The following is a 27,196-nucleotide window of genomic DNA, read 5'->3' on the forward strand; positions in this document are numbered from 1 at the left end:
CAATTTATACTCCGAAAAATACGGTATTCCTCGCGCACCAATTGACTGAAAGAGCACGCGCTTGGCGTGATGATGTCATGTTATCCATGGAAAAATGCATTTTTAGACAATATGATTTGCCTGAGCGGCTAGGAGACCCCGAGAGTAACAAGCGCTTGCCTTGTTGCCTTTCCATTAAGAACAATAAATTAGTTTTTAGTATAAGTTTGCTGGTTTCAAGAAATGTAATGCTGAGCGCATATCATTATGTCAAGATAATGGCACTAGCATTTACTTCATTTAAGAATATTTTTCAACATATTGAGCAAAAATGTCTCATGTTTTTTTTCTACCAAGAAAAGTGCACTTGTTATTAGTGAGAATATACTTATTTTAAGCTATTTTTGAGTTCACTGAAGTCATACTTGCCAACCTTGAGACCTCCGATTTCGGGAGGTGGGGGGCGTGGTCGGGGGTGGGGCGTGGTTAAGATATATATATAAGAAATACTTGACTTTCAGTGAATTCTAGCTATATATATATATATATATATATATAAATAAATAAAATAAATACTTTCAGTGTTCATTTATTTACATATATACACACACATAACACTCATCTACTCATTGTTAAGTTAAGGGTCGAATTGTCCATCCTTGTTCTATTCTCTGTCACTATTTCAGAACACACACATTATACAAATATACATTATAAAATCAATAAGAAAACGGGAGCTCTAATTTGGGAGTCTGAATTAGGATCAGAAGTTCCTATATAAACATTGCGTACTCACGTCGCCATTTTGTATTGATTACTGCAGCTGTGCACTGGATTCATTCACAAATACAAACTACAACTCACAAACACTTTAGAGTTAGGCTCCACCATCAGAATGTGTACTTAAACTTACAAAGATCACATGGATATTATTCAGTGAGTTGATTCACCAAAACTAACCTGTTATACAGGAGGAAAAAACACACAGGACGTTTCAATTGTTCACAGACTGGTCGCTCTCATCAGAATGACAAGACACTACCGGTCTGCAGGTGATAGCATTCAATTGGGAAGAAACGCCCTACTGCCCCCTACTGACCAATGTGAATACTGATAAATGTGGAATGACTGCTCCAAAAACGAATTCAAACCACAAAATAAAATAAATAAATCAACACAAAAATGTGACACATTATGGGTGGGTCACATATGCATGTACAGTAGATGGCAGTATTGTCCTGTTTAAAAGTGTCACAACATTGCTGTTTACGGCAGACGAACTGCTTTACGGTAGACGGAAACTTGACTGCTGTTGTTGTGTGTTGTTGCCGCGCTGGGAGGACGTTAATGAAACTGCCTAACAATAAACACACATAAGAAACCAAGAACTCGCCCTCGACCATTAGCTGTTTCTATTGTGGGAAAGCGGACGTGTGAACAGGCTGTCAACACGTCACTCAGGTCCGCATGGAGCTGGAGGGGGCGTGGCCTCCAGCTACGCCTGAATTTCGGGAGATTTTCGGGAGAAAATTTGTCCCGGGAGGTTTCCGGGAGAGGCGCTGAATTTCGGGAGTCTCCCGGAAAATCCGGGAGGGTCGGCAAGTATGACTGAAGTTAGCTAATTTGACTTGTTTTGGAAAGTCTTGACAAGCCAAATGTTCTTGTTCTATTGGCAGATCATTTTGCTTAGTTCAAATAAAATACCTCTCATTTTTGTATTTTTTTCTTGTTTTTGAACACTGACTTTTTGCAGTGTGCTCCAGTGTTTGTATAGACTCACAGCGATACAGCTCTTCTTCACGGTGAGCGCCTCAGCGGCAAGCGTGTGGGCCAGCACCAGGTTGTCAACATGAACCCAGTTCATTCTGGCCCGCGGGTCGCCCAGCCTGAAACTGAATAAGCGGCGCTCCACATTCACCTGATGAACGACAGTTAAGTCCGATGGTGTTAAGACATCCAGTAACAAAGTACTGTTCACTAGTGCCATCTTATGTGCAGTTCACAGCCAATCTATAGTTGTGTTGGGAGTCTTTCTTTGCCACTTGAGCAACAATTAAGGTGGTGTGCATGCCCACTGCGCCATGGAGGTAACACTGCAAGAAAGGCGGAGTGTAACTGGACGCCTGGAGGAGAGCACCATCAATAATGCAAACCTTTAGGGCGGTAACACAGGAGATGTGGAGTGTGTGTGTGTGTGTGTGTGTGTGTGTTGTTCACCATCACTCTGTGCAGGTGTCTCCGCTCCTCGGGGCCGTAAATGCCGCAAGGCCGCAGGACGCACGTCCTCAACAGACCTCCGCCTTTATAGGCAGCAAAGCAAGCGTTAGACAGGTTTTAGTCATCATATCATCACAGTGGTGTTGGAGCCATACCAATATTTTGGTACCGCTACTAAAATGATTTCGATACTTTTCGGTACTTTTCTAAATAAAGGGCACCACGAAAAAATAGCATTATTGGCTTTATTGTAACAAAAAATCTTAGTGTACATGAAACTTATGTTTATTATTGCAAGTTTGTCCTTAAATAAAATAGTGAACATACTAGACAACTTGTCTTTTAGTAGTAAGTAAACAAACAAAGACTCCTAATTAGTATGCAGTAACATATTGTGTCATGTATTATTTTGTACACATTATGAGGGACAAACTGTAAAAATGGATTATTAATCTACTTGTTCATTCACTGTTAATATCTGCTTACTTTCTGTTTGAACATGTTCTATCTACACTTCTGTTCAAATGTAATAATCACTTATTCTTCTCTTCTTTCATACTTTACATTAGTTTTGGATGATACCACACATTTAGGCATCGATGTGATACCAAGTAGTTACAGGATCATACATTGGTCATATTCAAAGTCCTCATGTGTCCAGGGACGTGTTTACTGACTTTATAAACATAATATACGTTTTAAAAAAACGAAAGAAGATGTTGTGATGCCAAAACATATTACGTAATCATAGCAGTATCGACTAGATACGTGCCTGTTAGAGATGCGCGGTTTGCGGACACAACCGCGGAGTCCGCGGATTATCCGCGGATCGGGCGGATGAAATTAAAAAAAATAAGATTTTATCCGCTCGCGGGTCGGGTCGGGCGGATTAATTAGATTTTTTTTTTTTTTTTGCGGGTGGCAGTTAAACCAATTGGTAAATATATATACATAGTTAAATGTTGTTACCCACATACGAAAAACGAGCAGGCACCTGCAGCATATGCCACAACAGAAGAAAAAAAAAAAAAGAGATGGACACTTTTACGGAGCGGAGAAGGCCCCCGACGCCTCGCCGGGGTCCGGGACCGAGGCCCCTTCCCCCGAGAGGGCCCCACCGGGAGCCGTAGCTGAGGCGATCCGCGAGAAGGGCCTGACGCACGTCCAGGGTCACTACCGCGCCCACCGCACCGACACCCCGCCTCGTCCGCTTTCGCCGCGGCCGGCGTCACGCGCAGCAGGTAAGCAGCTTACCTGCCCGCCACCCCCGTGGCCGGGGGCTCGTAACATGGGTCACTCCGCGCGCTCCGCCCGCGCAGCTTACCTGCTTGCCACCCCTGTTGCCGGGGGCGCGTAAAAGGGGTCACTCTGCGCTCAGTGCGCTCACGAAAGGGGTGGGGCTCACCCTGGTTGATATAGAGAGCAGGACAGTGGCCATGGAATTTCATTTAAGGTTTGTGATAAACCATCAAACTCATTCGTTAAAAGGACTCTATAGTAATATAAAGCGAATTTTTCTGGACATTATCATGCAAGAAAAGTTTATTTTTGGGACCGCGATCACCGCGTAATGATTTTTAAAGGTTGCATTACATTATTAACTGTCCCATGTGATCAGCCAGTGCAATTGGAAGTCCATGCTCAATTATTGCCTCCGTAAATAAAACTTCGGCATTTATCACATCCAAAGAATCTGTTTGGGCGACGAAAAACGTTGAAAGTTTTCCACTTGTATCGCTAGCAACGGCATTAGACTTGTGTTTTTTTGTCCCAACGTGGTCTTTTACATCGCTAATTCCTCCGTGTCCGATCGAAAAATCTTGTCTGCACAAGGTGCAATTCGCGTAGTTTTCACCCTTTTTTTTTTTTTTAATTAATATTAGATATATAACAACGGGCGGATGGCGGGCGGATGCAGTTCTGATCAAACGTTACATCGGGTGGATGGCGGATGGTTGACGACTTTCTGACGCGGTTGCGGATGAGATAAATTGCCTATCCGCGCATCTCTAGTGCCTGTACTTGGTATCATTACAGTGGATGTCAGGTGTAGAGCCACCAATGGCGTTTGTTTACATTTTGATGCCAGTGAGTGTCAAAATGTATAATATGAAGCATGTTTAGCTATTCTTCGTCCTACTTGTAAGAAACGTACTTTATTTGTCACCATGGAGGCCAGGATTAGTGATTTAGAAGTAGCTAAAACACTGTGGATGGATGTTAGCCGCTAGCTAGCTAGACATGTCTTAAAGCACCTCTTCCTGAGGGTGTTTTGTGTTATAACTTCACCTTTATCTTTAGTCTTTAAGCCAAAATGCGCCCGTTCTCCCTTTTCTGTCTACACACTGTGTCTGCTTGTAAGTACTCTGTGTGTGTGCGCTGCCGAACATGCTCCTCTGCTTGTAAAACCAGCAATGACACGACGTGACTTTTAAAAGATGTGCAATTGCTTGCAGTACATGATTTTTAATGTCAAAAGGGAAAGGAGAAATATATTTAGTAAGAAAAGATTAAGCATTTTATTAACACATATTATTTCCAGGTTTTTATGAGATACATAAAATAATGCGGCGGGCCAGATTTGGCACCCGGGCCTTGAGTTTGACACCTGTGATCTAAGACATTTTGCCATATGAGACACTTTATTTAGATATTTGTATTATTTAGTAGAGAAAAGTATGGAGTATGTCTACAGCAAATGTCTGGGCAAATATGGACACATAAGAGAGCTTTAAATGTAAATACGAGTTTAATTTTCCACATCAAACTTAGACTTAGACTTCCTTTTTATTGTCATTCAAATTTGAACTTTACAGCACAGATAAGAACAACATTTCGTTGCATAAGCTCATGGTAGTGCAGGATAAAAAAGCAATAAGGTGCATATATAAATAAATAGATTACTGTACAGATAAATATATTGCACTTTTGCATATGTATGTTATATTGTCTTTATATTCCAGCCAGTTAATCCATTTTTGGGGGGGAATTGAGGGGATTATAGCCTCTGTATTGCTTTGAAAACATGAATAATAAAGAATATGCTAAATTTGCCACAAAATCGACAATTAAATTGAACCATTCAGGTGCAAAACTCTCCTAATCTACCCTAGAACAGGTTAAATCAGTCAAGGCGGTGGAAAATGTGAACTCCCGAGGCTGGCACATGATCTTTAACCTGAAGGCTCTAAGCTTGATTGAATTTATAAGGAGGCGAGTGCTGATAAGGTGTAGGGTTGCGTCGCAAGGAAAGGGAAGGCTTTACACCTGTTGATGCAAACATAATGTAACTAAAGTCTCTTTGTGATACAGAAGACTCCATGCAGTCTACGTACAAAGTCAGGACATCCAATACAACATGTCATTTAATATTGTGGCTACAACTGCACTACCAAACTCCTCACGTGGATATTTATGGCTCCCATTGACGTTTCTACTGCAACTCGTTACCTGACGCACCTTTGAGGGAGCACCTGTTGGCCGAGAGCACCATCTGCTCCGCCATAGCCTTCGTCCTGGAGTAGTGATCCATGTGCTGGAAGAGACAAAGTGATGAGCACGCACAGTTGGATGACACCTGCACTGCAAAAAGTCATGCATATGTGACCCACCCATAATGTGTCACATTTTTGTGTTGATTTATTTTATTTTGTGGTTTGAATTCGTTTTTGGAGCTGTCGTTACACATTTATCAGTATTCACATTGGTCAGTAAGGGGCAGTAGGGCGTTTCTTCCCAATTGAATGCTATCACCTGCAGACCGGAAGTGTCTTGTCATTCTGATGAGCGCGACCAGTCTGTGAACAATTGAAACGTCCTGTGTGCTTTTTTCCTCCTGTATAACAGGTTAGTTTTGGTGAATCAACTCACTGAATAATATCCATGTGATCTTTATAAGTTTAAGTACACATTCTGATGGTGGAGCCTAACTCTAAAGTGTTTGTGAGTTGTAGCTTGTATTTGTGAATGAATCCAGTGCACAGCTGCAGTAATCAATACAAAAAGGCGACGTGAGTGCGCAATGTTTATATAGGAACTTCTGATCCTAATTCAGACTCCCAAATTAGAGCTCCCGTTTTCTTATTGATTTTATAATGTATATTTGTATAATGTGTGTGTTCTGAAATAGTGACAGAGAATAGAACAAGGATGGACAATTCAACCCTTAACTCAACAATGAGTAGATAAGTGTTATGTGTGTGTATATGTGTAAATAAATGAACACTGAAATTCAAGTATTTCTTTTATTTATTTATATATATATATACATATATAATAAAATATATATGTATATATATATATATATATATATATATATATATATATATATATATATATAGCTAGAATTCACTGAAAGTCAAGTATTTCTTATATATATATATATATATCTTAACCACGCCCCCGACCACGCCCCAGTGGGACGTCGATGTGAATGACTATGAGAAACCTTGGAGAGGACCGCATATGTGGGTAACCCCCCCTCTAGGGGAGACCGAATGCAATGGATGTCGAGTGGGTCTGACATAATATTGTGAGAGTCCAGTCCATAGTGGATCCAACATAATAGTGTGAGAGTCCAGTCCATAGTGGATCTAACATAATAGTGAGAGTCCAGTCCATAGTGGATCTAACATAATAGTGAGAGTCCAGTCCATAGTGGATCTAACATAATAGTGTGAGAGTCCAGTCCATAGTGGATCTAACATAATAGTGAGAGAGTACAGTCCATAGTGGATCTAACATAATATTGTGAGAGTACAGTCCATAGTGGATCTAACATAATAGTGTGAGAGTCCAGTCCATAGTGGATCTAACATAATAGTGAGAGAGTACAGTCCATAGTGGATCTAGCATAATAGTGTGAGAGTCCAGTCCATAGTGGATCTAACATAATAGTGAGAGTCCAGTCCATAGTGGATCTAACATAATAGTGTGAGAGTCCAGTCCATAGTGGATCTAACATAATATTGTGAGAGTCCAGTCCATAGTGGATCTAACATAATAGTGAGAGTCCAGTTAATAGTGGATCTAGCATAATAGTGTGAGAGTCCAGTCCATAGTGGATCTAACATAATAGTGAGAGTCCAGTCCATAGTGGATCTAACATAATAGTGAGAGTCCAGTTAATAGTGGATCTAGCATAATAGTGTGAGAGTCCAGTCCATAGTGGATCTAACATAATAGTGAGAGTCCAGTCCATAGTGGATCTAACATAATAGTGTGAGAGTCCAGTCCATAGTGGATCCAACATAACAGTAAGAGTAAGAGCCCATCATGTGTGCTTACGGACTGTATCCCTTGCAGACTGTATTGATATATATTGATATATAATGTAGGAACCACAATATTAATAACAGAAAGAAACAACCCTTTTGTGTGAATGAGTGTGAATGGGGGTGGGAGGTTTTTTGGGTTGGTGCACTAATTGTAAGTGTATCTTGTGTTTTTTATATTGATTTAATAAAAAAAAAACACAAAAAAAACCACAAAAAAAACCAACAAAAAAACGATACCGATAATAAAAAACCGATACTGATAATTTCTGATATTACATTTTAACGCATTTATTGGCCGATAATATTGGCAGGCCGATATTATCTATTTAGGACCAAAACATTTAAAACAAGTAAAAGACTCTAACATAAAATCTGCTTAGTGAGAAGAATGATCTTATCAGCATAAGCATAATAAGCAAATATCACCCTTATTTGACATATTTCATCTTACTTAGATTTCACTTTTTGCAGTGTGAGGTGAATTCTGACCATGTCGGGGGGCACAGAGGGGACGGAGGCCTCGTCGCCGTCCTCAATTGGCTCTCCTGCAAAGACTGCGTTGATGGTGCTGGTGTACACCAGGCGGGGGACGCTCCTTTCTTTGCACACTGAGAGACACAATGATTGCTCCACATGATGAACCAGACACTTCACATTTACTGCACCCATTCTTACCATTTATGACATTATTGGTCCCGCCCACATTGACTGACTCCACCTGCTTTTTCCTCAGCTGCCAACAAAAAGGAAGAACAGAGTTATCAAAACACACTGCAAAAAGTGAAATCTAAGTAAGAAGAAATATGTCAAATAAGGCTGACATTTGCTTATTTTCTGCCTGATAAGATCATTCTTCTCACTAAGCAGATTTGATGTTAGTGTTTTACTTGTTTTAAGTGTTTTGGTCCTAAATGATCTCAGTAAGATATTACAGCTTGTTGCTGAGATTTGATGACCTATATTGAGTAAAACATTCTTGAAATTATTTTTGTCCAAATGTCCAAAACACACCCAGCAATGGTGCACAGGAAGGCGGGGAAGAAGAGGGGAAAAGGCGGCCAAAATGGTCAAAAGTCCCAATTGTGTCCAAAATACCTCCCCGGGTTCCAGTCCCACGAGTCCCGCCGCCGGCCGCACAAGTCCCGGGATGCAAACAATGTCCAAAACGCACCCAGCAAAGTCCCACGGGAAGTGGGGGAGAAAAGTGAGAAAAGTCGTCAAAAGTCCCCAAAAATGTTCAAAATACCTACCCAGGTTCCAGTCCCACAAGTCTCGCCGCCGGCCGCGCAAGTCCCGGGATGCCCAAAATGTCCATAACACACCCAGCTGAGTCCCACGGGGAGGGGGGATAAAAGTTGGAAAAGTCGGCAAAAGTCCCAAAAATGTTCAAAATACCTACCCAGGTTGGAGTCCCACATGGAGTCTTAAGACTTATGGCACTCGAACCCGGGTGTGATTTTTCAACATTTTACCGACTTTTCTCACTTTTCTCCCCGCCTTCCCGTGGGACTTTGCTGGGCGCGTTTTGGACATTTTAATCCGGGTAGGTATTTTGAACATTTTTGGGAACTTTTGACGACTTTTCCAACTTGTACCCCCCCCTTCCCCATGGGACTTGGCTGGGTGTGTTATGGACATTTTGGGCATCATAGGACTTGCGCGGCCATACATAAGATTTTATGTTAGAGTGTTTTACTTGTTTTAAGTGTTTTGGTCCTAAATGATCTCTAAGATATTACAGCTTGTTGCTGAGATGTTATGACCTATATTGAGTAAAACATGCTTGAAACTATTTTTGTCCAAATGTCCAAAACACACCCAGCAACGGTGCACAGGAAGCCGGGGAAGAAGAGGGGAAACGGCGACCAAAATGGTCAAAAGTCCCAATTGTGTCCAAAATACCTCCCCGGGTTCCAGTCCCACGAGTCCCGCCGCCGGCCGCGCAAGTCCCGGGATGCAAACCATGTCCAAAACGCACCCAGCAAAGTCCCACTGGAAGTGGGGGAGAAAAGTGAGAAAAGTCGTCAAAAGTCCCCAAAAATGTTCAAAATACCTACCCAGGTTCCAGTCCCACAAGTCCCGCTGCCGGCCGCGCAAGTCCCGGGATGTCCAAAATGTCCATAACACACCCAGCTGAGTCCCACGGGGAGGGGGGATAAAAGTTGGAAAAGTCGGCAAAAGTCCCAAAAATGTTCAAAATACCTACCCAGGTTGGAGTCCCACATGGAGTCTTGAGACTTGTGGCACTCGAACCCGAACATTTTACCGACTTTTCTCACTTTTCTCCCCGCCTTCCCGTGGGACTTTGCTGGGCGCGTTTTGGACATTTTGGGCATCCCGGGACTTGCACGGCCGGCGGCGGGACTCGTGGGACTTGAACCTGGGTAGGTATTTTGAACATTTTTGGGAACTTTTGACGACTTTTCCAACTTTTATCCCCCCTCCCCGTGGGACTTGGCTGGGTGTGTTATGGACATTTTGGGCATCATAGGACTTGCGCGGCCATACATAAGATTTTATGTTAGAGTGTTTTACTTGTTTTAAGTGTTTTACTCCTAAATGATCTCAGTAAGATATTACAGCTTGTTGCTGAGATGTGATGACCTATATTGAGTAAAACATGCTTGAAACTAGAATATCAAGTGTTGCAAAGCTGTGTCATCAACACTCACAAGTATAAAACTACTTTTTTAAAGTCATCATTTCTTATTTCAAGCATGTAAAAAAAAAAAATCATGACTTTGACACAATTGTGTCTCATAATTAAAACAGATGACAGCCAAATGGACTTTGCTGTTTTATTTTCAATAAAACAATAGAAAATAGGTACTCATATAGTAGTACAGTTGGCACAGTACAGTAAACTGACAGTTAATATTTAAACATTTAACATTTTAAACAAATTTTAACATAAATAGTTCATGCACATTCAGATAAATTCCTCAAAATTACAATTAAAACATTTTTGGCCGGGGGCCGGGCTGTATATATGCACACTAATTGACTGAAAGAGCACACACTTGGCGCGATGATGTCATGTTATCCATGGAAAAATGCATTTTTAGACAATATGATTTGTCTGAGCGGCTAGGAGACCCCGAGAGTAACAAGCGCTTGCCTTGTTGCCTTTTCTACCAAGAAAAGTGCACTTGTTATTAGTGAGAATATACTTATTTTAAGCTATTTTTGGGTTCATTGGGGTTAGCTAATTAGGGCCCGCATGGCCCATTGCATAAGGACTCCCAAAGGGAGTCCTTATGCAATGGGACATAAGGACCTATTGTATTTGTAAGGTTTTATTTATTCTTTATTATTCTACCGCACCCACAATAAACTGTAATTTGACCGACTTAACATGCTTCAAACTCACCATATTTTATCCACACATCAGGACCTGCGAAAATGGCCTTTTAAAAAAAAAAAAACGAACCCCAAAACTCAAAATTGCGCTCTAGCTCCCCCTAGGAAAAAAAAAACTAGACTGCCTGTAACTCCCACTAGGAAGGTTGGAGAGACATGAAACAAAAACCTCTATGTAGGTCTGACTTAGACTTACATTTCATTAATGGTACATTCTCAGGCCAAAATCAACAGGAAGTTGGCAATTCCCCCTTTAAGACAAAAAAGTACCGGTACTAAAAACAGTCACTTTTGCCTTTTTGAGCTGTAATTTGACCCCCTTAACATGCTTCAAAACTCACCGAACTGAACACACACATCAGGACTGGCAAAAATTGCGATCTAATAAAAAACCTAACCCCAAATCTCAAAATTGCGCTCTAGAGCAATTTTTGAATAAAACGGAGAAAAAACTGCTCCTCGGAAGAAACAAAATGACAAAACTGCCTGTAACTCCCACTGGGAAGGTCGGAGAGACATGAAACAAAAACCTCTCCGTAGGTCTCACTTAGACCTACATTTCATAAATTGACAACCCCCAGCAAAAATCAACAGGAAGTTTGCTATTCCCCCTTCAACACAACATTTTTGTAAAAAACGGTCACCTTCCTTCAAAAACTATATCCTCTGAGCGCGTTTGTCGTTTCGGCTTCAAACTAACACAGGAGAGAGATTGAACCCTTGTGATTAAAACTACAGAAGCGCGTTTTAATACCTGCTCCGGTTTTGATTTTATGACCCTTCAAAGACCCGCTGCGCTGATGCTGCTGCGCTGCTGTTTTTTTAAGATGGCTGCTTAAAAGCAGGAAGCACCAGCGTGCCCACACAATGCAGACAAGGTAGGTACACTAAACAAAAGTATTGGGACAATTCGGACTAAAAGTAGACAAAAGTATTGGGACACTTATGACGAAAACTGAAAAAAAGTATTGGGACACTTAGGACTAGCACCTGCCAAACACGCGGGCCCGACCAATGCTGCTTGCAGCTTTAATTTTACTTGTTTTGGAAAGTCTTGACAAGCCAAATGTTCTTGTTCTATTGGCAGATCATCTTGCTTAGTTCAAATAAAAAAAAAACTCATTTTTGTCTTTTTTTTCTTGTTTTTGAACACTGACTTTTTGCAGTGTACCCAGAGAGAACATGCAAAAAAGCCTGGGAATCAAACCCAGGACCTTTTCGCTGTGAGGCACGAGCGCTAACAACTGCTCTACCCTATTTGGAACTTGCTAAGGAAAAACAAACAGTCTTGCATTGAGCCCAATGTAAAGATGCTGTCACAATGCAGTACATCCCATGATGCATTGCCTTTCCACGTCACACTTTTAAGTCCTCTATGGGTATTATCATATTTAGAGTTGAAAAAAGAACGGTAATGAGGTGTGTTCATGTCTCCATAATTAGACATGAAATGAGTGATGTTGACATGTGCCAAAAGTCACCTGTTCTGGGCCGGACATGCCGTACGCTGCAGAGTGGAAGATGCAGTCCACGCCATCACACAAGTCAAAGAGGGACGAGTAGTCCCGGATGTCCTTCTGCAAGAACAAAAGAAGACAAATGACCGTCAGGTGATTTTTGCCATGACTAGGACTATGGAGTTTTTGTTTTCCCAAGATGCAAGAAAATTTGGATCGGACATGGCTTGAAGGTGGGTACATGATTTATTTATCAAAAAAAGAATAAACGAAAAGCTAGTGATGGGTCCGGCAACACCGATGCATCGGCGCATGCGTCGAGCTCATAGAGCGAAACCCTGTGTCGGTGCGCGTACCGCTTTTAGAAAGTCACGTGACCGATCATGAGCTGTTTTGGTCACGTGACCGATACGCCAACTGTGTCGCACTGACGCCTCCTCTGTGCCCTGCGAGCGGCTCTTTTCTACAGCCGGAGAAATAATAACTAAGAAGAGAAAGCGTCTAAAATTGAATACGTTGGAAAATGTCAGAGTTTGTAGGTGACAAACCCCAAGATGCAGAGAAGGCGGAAGGCATTGTACGAGAAAACATGATTTAATTGAACACTAAGGCAAAACAACAAACGAAAGGGTAACAAAAGGCGCGCACAAGGCGGAGAACAAACTTGGCTATGAACTAAAATAGCACAGAGGCTAACTGTGGACAAGAAACCAAAAACACTTACGGTACTGTGACACGAAGGAACTAGGACATGAGCAGAGTGAAACAAAAGTAGACAGAGCTACAACGGCAAGTATTAAGAACATTGACACGACAGGTAGGAACGACAATGATCCAGCCATGACTGGAGGAGAAGGCAGGTTTAAATAGTAGCTGGCTGATTGACACCAGGTGTGGCCAGGTGCCAATCAGCCACAGCTGAGGGGAAGCAGCACTCAGGGAGACAATCAGGAAATTAAGACAAAATAAAAGCGCTGACAGGAAACTAAGACAAACACAGAGAAAAAACTAAAACAGTCAAACTGTCAGGGACAAGCCTGACAGAAAAGCTGTTTTTCTTTAATAAAAATGTGTAAAAAAAATAAAAAATAAAATAAAATTCCCAGGTTACAATCATCCACAACTTGTTCTCTTAGATTTCCATGTTATGATACATGTTCACATTATTTATTGACTGTATCTAAAAAAGACAACAAATATATTTTTATTTAAATGAAGTTATGAAATAATCCTAAATGAAATACAATGACTTGGTTTATATTATTGTATATACTAGGTCAGTGGTTCTCAACCCTTTTTTCAGCAATGTACCCCCTGTGAATTTTTTTTTAAATTCAAGTACCCCCTAATCAGAGCAAAGCATTTTTGGTTGAAAAAAAGAGATACAGAAGTAAAATACAGCACTATGTCATCAGTTTCTGATTTATTAAATTGTATAACAGTGCAAAATATTGCTCATTTGTAGTGGTCTTTCTTGAACTATTTGGAAAAAAAGATATAAAAATAACTAAAAACTTGTGATTCAATTATAAATAAAGATTTCTACACATAGAAGTAATCATCAACTTAAAGTGCCCTCTTTGGGGATTGTATTAGAGATCCATCTGGATTCATCAACTTAATTCTAAACATTTCTTCACAAAAAAAAAAAATCTTTAACATCAATATTTATGGAACATGTCCACAAAAAATCTAGCTGTCAACATTGAATATTGCATTGTTGCATTTCTTTTCACACTTCTTTTTGACAGACATTTTAGTGACAAACCTGAGCTTGTGCTTCACTGAGTTTATGAACTTACATTCATATTTTGTTGAAGTATTATTCAATAAATATATAACGGATTTTTGAATTGTTGCTATTTTTAGAATATTTTTTAAAAATCTCACGTACCCCTTGGCATACCTTCAAGTACCCCCATTTGAGAACCACTGTACTAGGGCATCAAATCAGTGTCAGTTGAGTCGGTCCATAGGTTGCCTGTAGGGATTTTTAATGTCCAGCAGATGTCAGTATTTAGTGACACAGTATCGACACAGTATCAATACAGTTTTGCAATGTGTCGAAACGCTTCATGACGCCTCATCAACCCATCACTACGAAAAGCGCGCACTTTGGCAGAGGTAAAAAAAAAACTTGGCGAATGAAAACAAAACTTGCACAAAGGCAGAAACTGAACACGAAATAACAAAACCCTTACTGTGGCATGGGACCGTGAACAGGGCTTGAAAACGCGAGGATAGCAGGGTGAGAAAGGCTATGACTCCAGGACCAACACCAGAAAATGAAAAGCTTAAATAACACAGACATGATTAACAACAGGTGCGTGACTCAAAACAGGTGCGTGACATGACAGGTGAAACTAATGGGTAACTATGGTGACAAGACAAGGGAGTGAAAAGACAGAGACTAAAGAGTCCTATAACTAAACAAAACATGATCACACAGACATGACCATTTTAAAGGGGAACATTATCAGCAGACCTATGTAAGCGTCAATATATACCTTGATGTTGCAGAAAAAAGACCATAGATTTTTTTAACCGATTTCCGAACTCTAAATGGGTGAATTTTGCCGAATTAAACGCCTTTCTATTATTCGCTCTCGGAGCAATGACGTCACAACGTGACGTCACATCGGGAAGCAATCCGCCATTTTCTCACTTTCGTCGGTGTGTTGTCGGAGGGTGTAACAACACGAACAGGGACGGAATCAAGTTGCACCAGTGGGCCTGGGGTCGGGTGGGCCTGGGGTGTGTTTCCTGGTTCCGGCCTGGCGGGCCGATCCGTGGGTGGTCTGGTGGCTGGGGGTGGGTGGAGGTGCCTGGGCGGGTGTTGGGGTGCGGGTGGGGCTGTGGGCGGCCGCCTTGGGTTGGTTGGGGGGGCTGTCCCTCCCGTGGGTGGTTGGGCGGGGGGTTGCGCCCGTGGGGCTGGGGTCTTGCCGCTGTCGGGCGGGGGTCGGCTCATGCCCCTCTGGCTCCGGGTGTCCGTGGGCTTCCTCCTTCCCCTGGGGCGCGGGGCGGGGTCTGCCCGGGGTCGCCCTGCGCTGCGGCTGTGCGGGCCTGCCTGGTGCCGGGTTGGGGCGACTGCTTGCCTCCCTTGTTGGGGCCCCGGCGGTGCTGCCCGACTGCCCTGCGGGAGTCCCCCTCCTGTGTTTTACTCTGCCCTTATTTTTTTATTAATTTTATTTTTTTATTTTAATTTATTTTATATGTATATATATATATATGTATGTATGTGTATGTGTATATATGTGTATGTGTGTATGTATATATATATATATATATATATATATATATATATATATATATATATATATATATATATATATATATATATATATATATATATATTATTATTATTATTATTTTTTTTTTATCTATTTAATATATTTAACTTATTCTGTTAAATTATATATGGGTACGCGTGTATGTGGGTGTGTGTACGTTTGTATATATGTATGGTGAAATCTGTGTGTATGTATGTAGGTACATATGTATGTGTCGCTGCCCCGGTGTGCATTGCTGATCGCGGCGCCGGGTCTGCTGAGGTGCCGTGGCATGCCGGCTGTGGGTGCAGGGCTGGGCCCTTATGGCTTTTTGCCGGATGGGATGCCTGGTGGGTGGTGGGCGGGGGGGGGGCCTGGACGTGCGGGAGGGGCTGCGGGGTTTGGTGGCGTTGGGCACTGTTGGCGACCAGGCCTCTTGTTTATTTTTATCTATTTTATTTTATTTAAAGGGTTTATTTTTTTATTTTTTTTATTTTTTAATTTTCTTTCTATTTTTTTTTTTTTTTTTTTTTTTGTGTGTGTGTTGTGTATGTATGTGTTTGTGTATATGTGGGCTTATGTATATGTGTGTGGGTGTATTAATGTGTATATATGTGTGGATGTGTATGTTTATATGTATATGCATGCGTGTGTATATGTGTGTATGTATATGTATATGCATATATGTATGTGTGTATGTATGTGTATATGAATGTGTAGGTGTGTGCATGGGTGTGGATGTCCGGTGGCTCAATTGGCCTGGCTGTGGATGAGTTGGGGTAGGTGGGTTGGTGGCCTCGGTGGTAGCCGGGGGTGTGCGTTGTTGTGGTTTACGGGGTCGGTCGCTTTTTTGTTTTGGTTTCGGCGGCCGCGGGTGTTTACGCTGCGGACGGGCGGTGGTGGTGATGGTTGCTGCGGTGATACCAGCGGTTGGCATCGCTGTGTTGGGTTGGAGTGGTTGGGGGACTGTGGCTGGTGTCTGTGCGCTTGTGGGGTTGTGGGGCTGGCTGGCGTTGGCTTGCCGGCTGGTTTGGGGGCTGGCGGGCGGACGGGATGTATTGGCTTCTTCCCCCGTTGGGGGGCTCCTTCCCCTGGCCGGGACTCGTATGGGCACGTTGCTGTGTGGATGGCCGGGATGCAGTGTTTGCATTGGGCGTGGGGGCTGTGCAGTTTTTCTGCGTTTGGTTGCCGGTATGGGCTCTGCAGGGTTGGGTTGGGGCGGGCGGGGGCTGGCTTTGTTTGGCGGGGGGAGGGCTCGCGTGGCGTCACGTTAAAGTGGTCTGGTGTGGGTCACGGGCTGTGGCGGGGGGTGGCGGCCTCCTGGCCGTAGTTCCTGGTTGTCGGCCGCGTGGACTGGGGGGATGTCCGGGCCCTCTACTCCTCCTACTTATAGCGCACACAGTCACACATATATAGGACTTTGGGGATTGTCCTGCGGGGAGGCATGGCGGGGGGTTGAGGATGCCTCCAATGAGGCTCCAGTCCTCCTGTCTTGTCCCCTGCTCGTCCATCCCTCAATCTTAGCTGCATATTAGACACTTAGGATTTGGGGGGCTTGGCTTGGTTGGGACCCACCATGACCTTGATGTCCCCCAATTTTAATCGCATTATTAGTTCCCACAAGCATACATATCTCACTCAAGCTACAGTACACACATCAATAGGGACTGGAGGTCGGCTGTAACGGCTGACCTCCTAAATTTAACTACACAGTAGACACTCTGGGGGCCTTGTACACATGCATGGGGGGTTTGGGGTTCGGCGCACCCCTCATTGCCTCGTCGGCCGGCGGGGACTGCGGTCTGGTGGCCTGCCAGGCTTTTATTCATTTATTATTGTTATATATATTTTTTATTTTTTATGTATTTATTATTTTTATTTTTATTATTTACTTATTTTTTTTATTTTTTTTTATTTTTTTAGTTATTTTTTTAAATCTTATTATTTATTTGTGTGTGGCGTCGCGGGGGTCTCACTTCCTGTTGGGTGGGGTCCGTGCCCGTGTGGCCCGACCTTGCGCTGTGGGGTCTCTGTTGGTGACTCGATGTGGTGGCGGCGCAGCCCCCGTGTCTGGTCTGGATGCTGTGTCTCGGTTGTTTGGGCGGTGGTGTGTTTGTGCGGGTTTGGGTTGGGGTGGGGGGCCTTTTGGTTGGGGGGGTTGTTGGTGTCTCTTGTTTGCGTGTTGGCGTTCGGGCTGACTGGCGGGCTAGCGCCGGCTGGTCTCCGTGGTCCTGGTGGCGTGTGGTTGCTGGTCGCAGTTTTTTTTTGATCGCTTTGATTTGATTGGCTGGTGCTGGCTGTCTGGGGTTATTGCGGCTGCTGTTTCTGCTGCCGTTTGTTTGTGGTGTGGGCGCCCGTGGCTGCTGGGTCTGGTGCAGGGGTGTGGCTGATGTTGTGACTGGTGGCAGCGCGCGCGCGTGATGGCTGTCGGGGCTGACGAACTGTGTATATGTATGTATATGTGTGTGTATGTATGTATGTTTATATATGTGTATGTGTACATATGTGTATATATATATGTATATATGTGTATGTGTGGGTATGTATACATGTATGTGTGTATGTGTATGTATATATGTATGTATGTATGTATATTTCTGGGGGTACGCTCTGGGCCTGCCTGTCAGACGGGGGTCGACGCCTCAGGCTACTGCATCCGAACTGCGTGTCTGGAGCTCCTGGGTCCCGCTGTCCATCCCTTCCGGGTGCCCGTCTTGGTTGGGGCCTGTTGGGCCTAGTCCCTGCGTCTATTGTGGTAGCTTGGTGCTGCAAGGTATTCCGAGGTGCTGCGAGTCGGCCAGTTGCTGGGGTAGTGACCTTGTTTGTCAGCATGTCTGTGATCTTCTTTTAATTCTTTTTTTTAAATTAATTAATTAATTAATTTTTTTTTTTTTTAATATATTTTATTAATATTATTTTTTTATTTTTCCCCTCCCTCAGGGGGGGGGGGCTCGGCGGGGCGGTTGCTGGTTGTTCCATCTCCATCGTTGGGGTCCCTGCGGGTGGGGTGGGTGGTTCCCGTGGCCCTGTGCCTGGGTGGTCCTGCGGCGGCCGATTTGGGTGGGGTGGCCGGGGGGTGGCCGGGGGCTGGCCTCGCCGCGCTCTCCGGGGGTGGGGGGTGGGCTCGTGGGGGCCCGGTTGCCGGTGGGGCGGGGGCGGTCGTCCCGTCCGGTTGCGGGGAGTCTCTGGGTCCCTCGGGCGGGGCGTCTCGCCTTTCTGCCCGTGTGGGGTGTGGTCTCTCGCTGGCTTGGGGTCTGGCTGTCCCCTGCTTTTCTCGTGCCCTGTCCTCTGCCGGGTGCGTCTGTCTGCGGCCTGCTGCTGGCCCTTGTGGGCGGTACGGTGGGTCGGGCTCTGGGGTTCCTGTCGCTGGCCGGCTTGGCTGCGTGGGGGCGGTGGTCCCTGGTTCCCTGGGCACCACGCCTCCTGTTTGTGGGTTGGGCTCTCGGGGGTGATGGGGCCGTGCTCTGGCTCCCACGCACTCTGGGAGTCGAATGTATTGTACATGCAAATTCACATATGCTCACATACGTACATAGGTACCTACGCTCCCACATACATACACAAATACAGTACATATTTACCTACCTAATGTTCGTACATCCACACGCACATTCAATATACAAACATACACATACACATACTGTACATATACATTCACTGTACAAACACATATACACATTCTGTACATATACATTCACTGTACAAACACATATACACATTCTGTACATATACAAGTACATATGCATACTTACACTCATGCACATAATCACGTTTCATCAAACATATATTAATGTTGTTGCCCTAGGGTAAACTGGGTGTAACACATGGCACACTGACAAAGCTTAACCTATTGTGACTATAACAATCTACAAGGTTAACGGACGGGACGGCGTGGCGCAGTGGAAGAATGGCCGTGCGCGGCCCGAGGGTCCCTGGTTCAATCCCCACCTAGTTCCAACCTCGTCATGTCCGTTGTGTCCTGAGCAAGACACTTCACCCTTGCTCCTGATGGGTGCTGGTTAGCGCCTTGCATGGCAGCTCCCTCCATCAGTGTGTGAATGTGTGTGTGAATGGGTAAATGTGGAAGTAGTGTCAAAGCGCTTTGAGTACCTTGAAGGTAGAAAAGCGCTATACAAGTACAACCCATTTAGTTAATGTAGGTTGCTTCTCTTTCTCCCCCTCCATTTTTCTGCATTCTTTCGTATCTCAAGTTATCATTACGTATATGTATTGTTGCATTTAAACAACTGTATTGTTGATAATAAAGGTAAATTATTGGTATTGTTCATTATCAATAGCGCTATTTCTATTGGTATTTGTATTGATCCATTTGTATTGTCATTTCTGTATTATTTTTGTCATTTCTGTATTATTTTTTATTTTTCGCTAACTGCTTATTTGCTATTACTTTTACCATCATATTTGTACATGTCATATTTGCTGATGTTGCTCTATTGTTGTTGTTGTTGTTTGCTGTTGTTGTTTTTGTCTCTCTGTCTAATCCCCCTCTTGTCCCCACAATTTCCCCCTCTGTCTTCTTTTTTTTTCTCTTTCTATCCCCTCCTGCTCCGGCCCGGCTGCACTAAATGATAATATAAATACATTTAATAAAGTCAAATACAAATAAGGCAACAAGAGAAGTATCCTACACTTCTCTTTTGTAAAGTAAATCTGAACAGCCGACATGGGCATCTACATCAACTATATGATTTGCCTGAGAAGCTGGACAGGACACAAAAAAAGAAAAGAAAAAAAAAAAGAAAAAAAAAAAGTTGCACCAGTGGCCCAAAGATGCCAAAGTGGCAAGAAATTGGACGTTTGTTCCGCACACTTTACCGACGAAAGCTAGAGATGGCAAGAATGTGTGGATATCCTGCGACACTCAAAGCAGATGCATTTCCAACCATAAAGTCAAAGAAATCTGCCGCCAGACCCCCATTGAATCTGCCGGAGTGTGTGAGCAATTCATGTGTATCTTGTGTTTTTTATGTTGATTTAATAAAAAAATTTAAAAAAATGATACTGATAATAAAAAAACGATACCGATAATTTCCGATATTACATTTTAAAGCATTTATCAACCGATAATATCGGCAGGCCGATATTATCAGACATCTCTAGTTTTAAACGTAGAAAATGCGCCTTATATTGCGTTGCCCCTTTCCTATGAAAATAGACCTGAATAGACCCTCTCATCTGCGGTGCGCCTTATAATCCGGTGCGCCCTATGGTCCAAAAACACAGTACAGAATGAAGCATTTTGTGAGCTGTACCTGATAGAAGATGGCTCCATCGGGGATGTCATGTGGAGGCTTCCTCATGTCCAGGAGGATGACAGACATCCCCTGACTGGCCAGTGTCCTCCCCAGCCTGAAGCCAAAGTATCCCCCACCTCCCGTCACCAGCACCTTCCCTGCAGAGGAACCCACTTTGGAGGCCACGCGCTCTGGGCTGCTGCAGGCGGACGTCATGGCTCCATTTACCCGGTGTCGCGGGGACGAGGACGCGTGGTTGAGCCAAGAGGAAAAGGATTGGGTGTGAGGGGAAGGAGGTGGCCCGCTGGCCTGAAGGCGGCACTGGGAGACAGCATGGCAGGGAAGCTGCTTCACCTGGTAGAAGGAGCCTCCACGCTCACTGGTGTTGGGGCCACACAGCTCCATTGACACCCTGCATTGAAATAGGAATACAATATGGATCAAGCATACTTTCCCCTAGTTAATATTAATAATATTCTCTCATCAATAATGTTTATCAGTTTCACGTTTATGTGAGTTATGTATTATTCTACCAGAAATGTTATGTGCAAAGAGTGATGGCGCTTTCCCGGTTAGGTGAAGGCCATCCCTCATCAGCAAGCCCGGTTTGCCCCAGAAAGAGGGCCAATTATTAATAAACGTTAGTCCCTGTTCTCTACAAAAACTAGTACACTGGACATCCACTGTAATGATACCAAGTGCAGGAGCGTATCTACTAGAGATTCGCGGATAGGCAATTATTTCATCCGCAACCGCATCACAAAAGTCGTCAACCATCCGCCATCCACCCGAACTAACATTTAATCAAAACCGCACCCGCCCGTTGTTATACAGGTAAAAGCCAGTAAATTAGAATATTTGGAAAAACTTGATTTATTTCAGTAATTGCATTCAAAAGGTGCAACTTGTACATTATATTTATTCATTGCACACAGACTGATGCATTCAAATGTTTATTTCATTTAATTTTGATGATTTGAAGTGGCAACAAATGAAAATCCAAAATTCCGTGTGTCACAAAATTTGAATATTACTTAAGGCTAATACAAAAAAGGGATTTTTAGAAATGTTGGCCAACTGAAAAGTATGAAAATGAAAAATATGAGCATGTACAATACTCAATACTTGGTTGGAGCTCATTTTGCCTCAATTACTGCGTTAATGCGGCGTGGCATGGAGTCGATGAGTTTCTGGCACTGCTCAGGTGTTATGAGAGCCCAGGTTGCTCTGATAGTGGCCTTCAACTCTTCTGCGTTTTTGGGTCTGGCATTCTGCAGCTTCCTTTTCACAATATCCCACAGATTTTCTATGGGGCTAAGGTCAGGGGAGTTGGCGGGCCAATTTAGAACAGAAATACCATGGTCCGTAAACCAGGCACGGGTAGATTTTGCGCTGTGTGCAGGCGCCAAGTCCTGTTGGAACTTGAAATCTCCATCTCCATAGAGCAGGTCAGCAGCAGGAAGCATGAAGTGCTCTAAAACTTGCTGGTAGACGGCTGCGTTGACCCTGGATCTCAGGAAACAGAGTGGACCGACACCAGCAGATGACATGGCACCCCAAACCATCACTGATGGTGGAAACTTTACACTAGACTTCAGGCAACGTGGATCCTGTGCCTCTCCTGTCTTCCTCCAGACTCTGGGACCTCGATTTCCAAAGGAAATGCAAAATTTGCATGGTTGGGTGATTTGTTTATAAAGTCAGTAAATACGTCCCTGGACACATGAGGACTTTGAATATGACCAATGTATGATCCTGTAACTACTTGGTATCGGATCAATACTTAAATGTGTGGTAGAGATGCGCGGTTTGCGGACACAACCGCGGAGTCCGCGGATTATCCGCGGGTCGGGTCGGGCGGTTGAAATAAAAAAAAATTAGATTTTAAATAGATTCAGGCGGGTGGCAGTTAAACCAATTGGGAAATATATATACATAGTTAAATGTTGTTACCCACATACGAAAAACGAGCAGGCACCTGCAGCATATGCCACAACAGAAGAAAAAAAAAAAAGAGATGGACACTTTTACGGAGCGGAGAAGGGACGCCTCGCCGGGGTCCGGGACCAAGGCCCCTTCCCCCGAGAGGGCCCCACCGGGAGCCGTAGCTGAGGCGATCCGCGAGAAGGGCCCGACGCACGTCCAGGGTCACCACCGCGCCCACCGCACCGACACCCCGCCTCGTCCGCCTTCGCCGCAGCCGGCGTCACGCGCAGCAGGTAAGCAGCTTACCTGCCCGCCACCCCCGTGGCCGGGGGCTCGTAACAGGTGTCACTCCGCGCGCTCTGCCCGCGCAGCTTACCTGCCCGCCACCCCCGTTGCCGGGGGCGCGTAACAGGGGTCACTCTGCGCCCAGTGCGCTCACGAAGCATTTAAGTCCCATCTTAAAACTCATTTGTATACTCTAGCCTTTAAATAGCCCCCCTGTTAGACCAGTTGATCTGCCGTTTCTTTTCTTTTCTCCTCTGCTCCCCTTTTCCTTGAGGGGGGGGGGCATAGGTCCGGTGGCCATGGATGAAGTGCTGGCTGTCCAGAGTCGGGACCCGGGGTGGACCGCTCGCCTGTGCATCGGCTGGGAACATCTCTGCGCTGCTGACCCGTCTCCGCTCGGGATGGTGTCCTGCTGGCCCCACTATGGACTGGACTCTTACTATTATGTTGGATCCACTATGGACTGGACTCTCACAATATTATGTCAGACCCACTCGACATCCATTGCTTTCGGTCTCCCCTAGAGGGGGGGGGTTACCCACATATGCGGTCCTCTCCAAGGTTTCTCATAGTCATTCACATCGACGTCCCACTGGGGTGAGTTTTTCCTTGCCCGTATGTGGGCTTTGTACCGAGGATGTCGTTGTGGCTTGTGCAGCCCTTTGAGACACTTGTGATTTAGGGCTATATAAATAAAGATTGATTGATTGATAAAGATTGAAAGGGGTGGGGCTCACCCTGGTGAGCTGAGTGGGCCACTTTTGGTAAGCAGAACTGGCGCTGCGGGATGAACCGAACGCCGGGTTAAGGCGCCCGATGCCGACGCTCATCAGACCCCAGAAAAGGTGTTGGTTGATATAGACAGCAGGACGGTGGCCATGGAAGTCGGAACCCGCTAAGGAGTGTGAAACAACCCACCTGCCGAATCAACTAGCCCTGAAAATGGATGGCGCTGGAGCGTCGGGCCCATACCCGGCCGTCGCCGGCAGCGAGAGCCGCGAGGGCTAGGCCGCGACGAGTAGGATGGCCGCCGCGGTGCGCGCTGAAGCCTCGGGCGCGAGCCCGGGTGGAGCCGCCGCGGTTGCGAGGGACATCGCACCTCCACGCGCTTGGAGGTGCGCTCAGCGTGGCTCCCAGATGATTGCGCACTGGTGTGCGTCTGGGCCGTGACAGCGTGGCACGCATTGAATGTCTCTGCTGCATTGGATCAGTCTCCTTTCTTTAACAGGCAAAAGCTTTATAACCTCACTAATGCCTTGCATCGTCTATATTAGATATATAACAACGGGCGGGTGGACCAGCTCTATACTCTCGGCAGGGTCCTTGAGGGTGCATGGGAGTTTGCCCAACCAGTCTACAAGTGCTTTGTGGACTTGGAGAAGGCATTCGACCGTGTCCCTCGGGAAGTCCTGTGGGGAGTGCTCAGAGAGTATGGGGTATCGGACTGTCTTATTGTGGCAGTTCGCTCCCTGTATAATCAGTGTCAGAGCTTGGTCCGCTTTGCCGGCAGTAAGTCGGACACGTTTCCAGTGAGGGTTGGACTCCGCCAAGGCTGCCCTTTGTCACCCATTCTGTTCATAACCTTTATGGACAGAATTTCTAGGCGCAGTCAAGGCGTTGAGGGGATCTGGTTTGGTGGCTGCTGGATTAGGTCACTGCTATTTGCAGATGATGTGGTCCTGATGGCTTCCTCCGGCCAAGATCTTCAGCTCTCACTGGATCGGTTCGCAGCCGAGTGTGAAGCGACTGGGATGGGAATCAGCACCTCCAAGTCCGAGTCCATGGTTCTCTCCCGGAAAAGGGTGGAGTGCCATCTCCGGGTTGGGGAGGAGATCTTGCCCCAAGTGGAGGAGTTCAAGTACCTCGGAGTCTTGTTCACGAGTGGGGGAAGAGTGGATCGTGAGATCGACAGGCGGATCGGTGCGGCGTCTTCAGTAATGCGGACGCTGTATCGATCCGTTGTGGTGAAGAAGGAGCTGAGCCGGAAGGCAAAGCTCTTGATTTACCGGTCGATCTACGTTCCCATCCTCACCTATGGTCATGAGCTTTAGGTCATGACCGAAAGGACAAGATCACGGGTACAAGCGGCCCAAATGAGTTTCCTCCGCCGAGTGGCGGGGCTCTCCCTTAGAGATAGGGTGAGAAGCTCTGTCATCCGGGGGGAGCTCAAAGTAAAGCCGCTGCTCCTCCACATCGAGAGGAGCCAGATGAGGTGGTTCGGGCATCTGGTCAGGATGCCACCCGAACGCCTCCCTAGGGAGGTGTTTCGGGCACGTCCGACCGGTAGGAGGCCACGGGGAAGACCCAGGACACGCTGGGAAGACTATCTCTCCCGGCTGGCCTGGGAACGCCTCGGGATCCCCCGGGAGGAGCTGGACGAAGTGGCTGGGGAGAGGGAAGTCTGGGCTTCCCTGCTTAAGCTGCTGCCCCCGCGACCCGACCTCGGATAAGCGGAAGAAGATGGATGGATGGATGGATGGACAACGGGCGGGTGCGGTCTTGATTAAATGTTAGTTCGGGTGGATGCGGATGGTTGACGACTTTTGTCATGCGGTTGCGGATGAAATAATTGCCTATCCGCGCATCTCTAATGTGTGGTATCATCCAAAACTAATGTAAAGTATCAGAGAAGAGAAGAATAAGTGATTATTACATTTTAACAGAAGTGTAGATAGAACATGTTAAAACAGAAAAGAGGGCGACACCTACCCTTTACATCAGTATTTTTAACCATATTATTATTGCTTTATTAGGTATTATATTGTATTGTATGATCCTGTAACTACTTGGTATCACATCCATACCTAAATGTGTGGTATCATCCAAAACTGGAAAGTATCAGAGAAGAGAAAAATAAGTGATTATTACATTTGAACAGAAGTGTAGATAGAACATGTTCAAACAGAAAATAAGCAGATATTAACAGTAAATGAACAAGTAGATTAATAATCCATTTTTACAGTTTGTCCCTCATAATGTGTACAAAATAATAGGTGTATAAATGACACAATATGTTACTGCATACGACTAATTAGGAGTCTTTGTTTGTTTACTTACTACTAAAAGACAAGTTGTCTAGTATGTTCATTATTTTATTTAAGGTCAAACTTGCAATAATAAACATATGTTTCATGTACACTCAGATTTTTTTGTTAAAATAGAGCCAATAATGACATTTTTTGTAGAGACCGTCATTTAGAAAAGTATCACAATACATTTTGGTAGCGGTACCAAAATATTGGTATGGGGACAACCCTAATAGATATGACCTGACAGGGGTCTAGAATGACAATAATTGGAATAATCCAATAAAATAAAATACAACATCCACTCTAATAAAAACAATGAAACAAATAAGCAAGTGTGCGGACGTCATAATAGCATTTATCTTGACTTAAAATTCTACAAAAAACATTCAAGTAGTATAATTACTAAATGTAGAGAAAACCTTTTATTTACAGATGAACTTACCAAGCTGTTACTGCAGTCGTTACATCCTGGTGCAGTTGTCTTTTGCATCTCACCTGCACAATACCTGCACCTCCACCTGGAAGACCTACGACCGTAATGCATGAAAACAACGCGCAACCTCTTTGATGGGTCTGATTTCTGCAGGGGAAAAAAAGGGTGTCAGGAAAAAAAAGAGCTGGTCTTGAAGGTTAAATGATGCAACATTTCCACCTGTGACATGACGGCTGACTGGCAGGAGACTCGTCCTCTGCAAAGTTGTAAACACAAGCATCTTCTTTTATTTAGGAGACAACAACTTTAGTGCTAGATGGATGATATTTTACCAATAAATGATACTTTTGCGCGTTTATCGGTCTCCAGGGAGATGTCGGCTCGATGGAGGCCCACCTGTATGGAAGTAGAATTGTCTCACATAAACTTATATACATCAATAGGATATTACTACATATGCATATATTAATAAATATACAAATAAATAAATAATTTGTATAAATAAACATGTATTTGTAAATATATTTTTCAGATTTGAAAATATATACAAATAAAATGTATAAATATAAAAATGTGACATACAAATAAATCAAGCATTAGTATAATATATTTTTGAGATTTGAATATAAATATGCTTGATTTTGTATTTGTGGATCGCTTTTTTGCTTTTGTGTCGATGAGACATTCCTCCCACGAACCAGATGCACAAA

At 44.4% G+C, this 27,196-nt stretch overlaps 1 protein-coding gene across 1 annotated transcript in view; it reads right to left on the minus strand.

The window, feature by feature from the left end:
- LOC133615652 (putative short-chain dehydrogenase/reductase family 42E member 2) overlaps positions 1-26,898 on the minus strand; it is a 41,168-nt gene extending 14,270 nt beyond the window's left edge. Inside the window, exons 1-9 of the mRNA XM_061974402.2 lie at positions 26,706-26,898; positions 26,496-26,633; positions 20,832-21,225; positions 12,314-12,409; positions 8,148-8,205; positions 7,962-8,080; positions 5,656-5,731; positions 2,197-2,279; positions 1,760-1,897 (exon numbers count right to left, since the gene is read on the minus strand). Coding sequence (XP_061830386.1) covers positions 1,760-1,897; positions 2,197-2,279; positions 5,656-5,731; positions 7,962-8,080; positions 8,148-8,205; positions 12,314-12,409; positions 20,832-21,218 — 957 coding nt within the window. The 5' untranslated portion in view covers positions 21,219-21,225; positions 26,496-26,633; positions 26,706-26,898. The remainder of the gene's footprint in view (positions 1-1,759; positions 1,898-2,196; positions 2,280-5,655; positions 5,732-7,961; positions 8,081-8,147; positions 8,206-12,313; positions 12,410-20,831; positions 21,226-26,495; positions 26,634-26,705) is intronic.
- Between the last annotated feature and the right edge of the window lie 298 nt (positions 26,899-27,196).

This window comes from Nerophis lumbriciformis, linkage group LG22 (assembly GCF_033978685.3).
Source record: "Nerophis lumbriciformis linkage group LG22, RoL_Nlum_v2.1, whole genome shotgun sequence".
NCBI lineage: Eukaryota > Metazoa > Chordata > Actinopteri > Syngnathiformes > Syngnathidae > Nerophis > Nerophis lumbriciformis.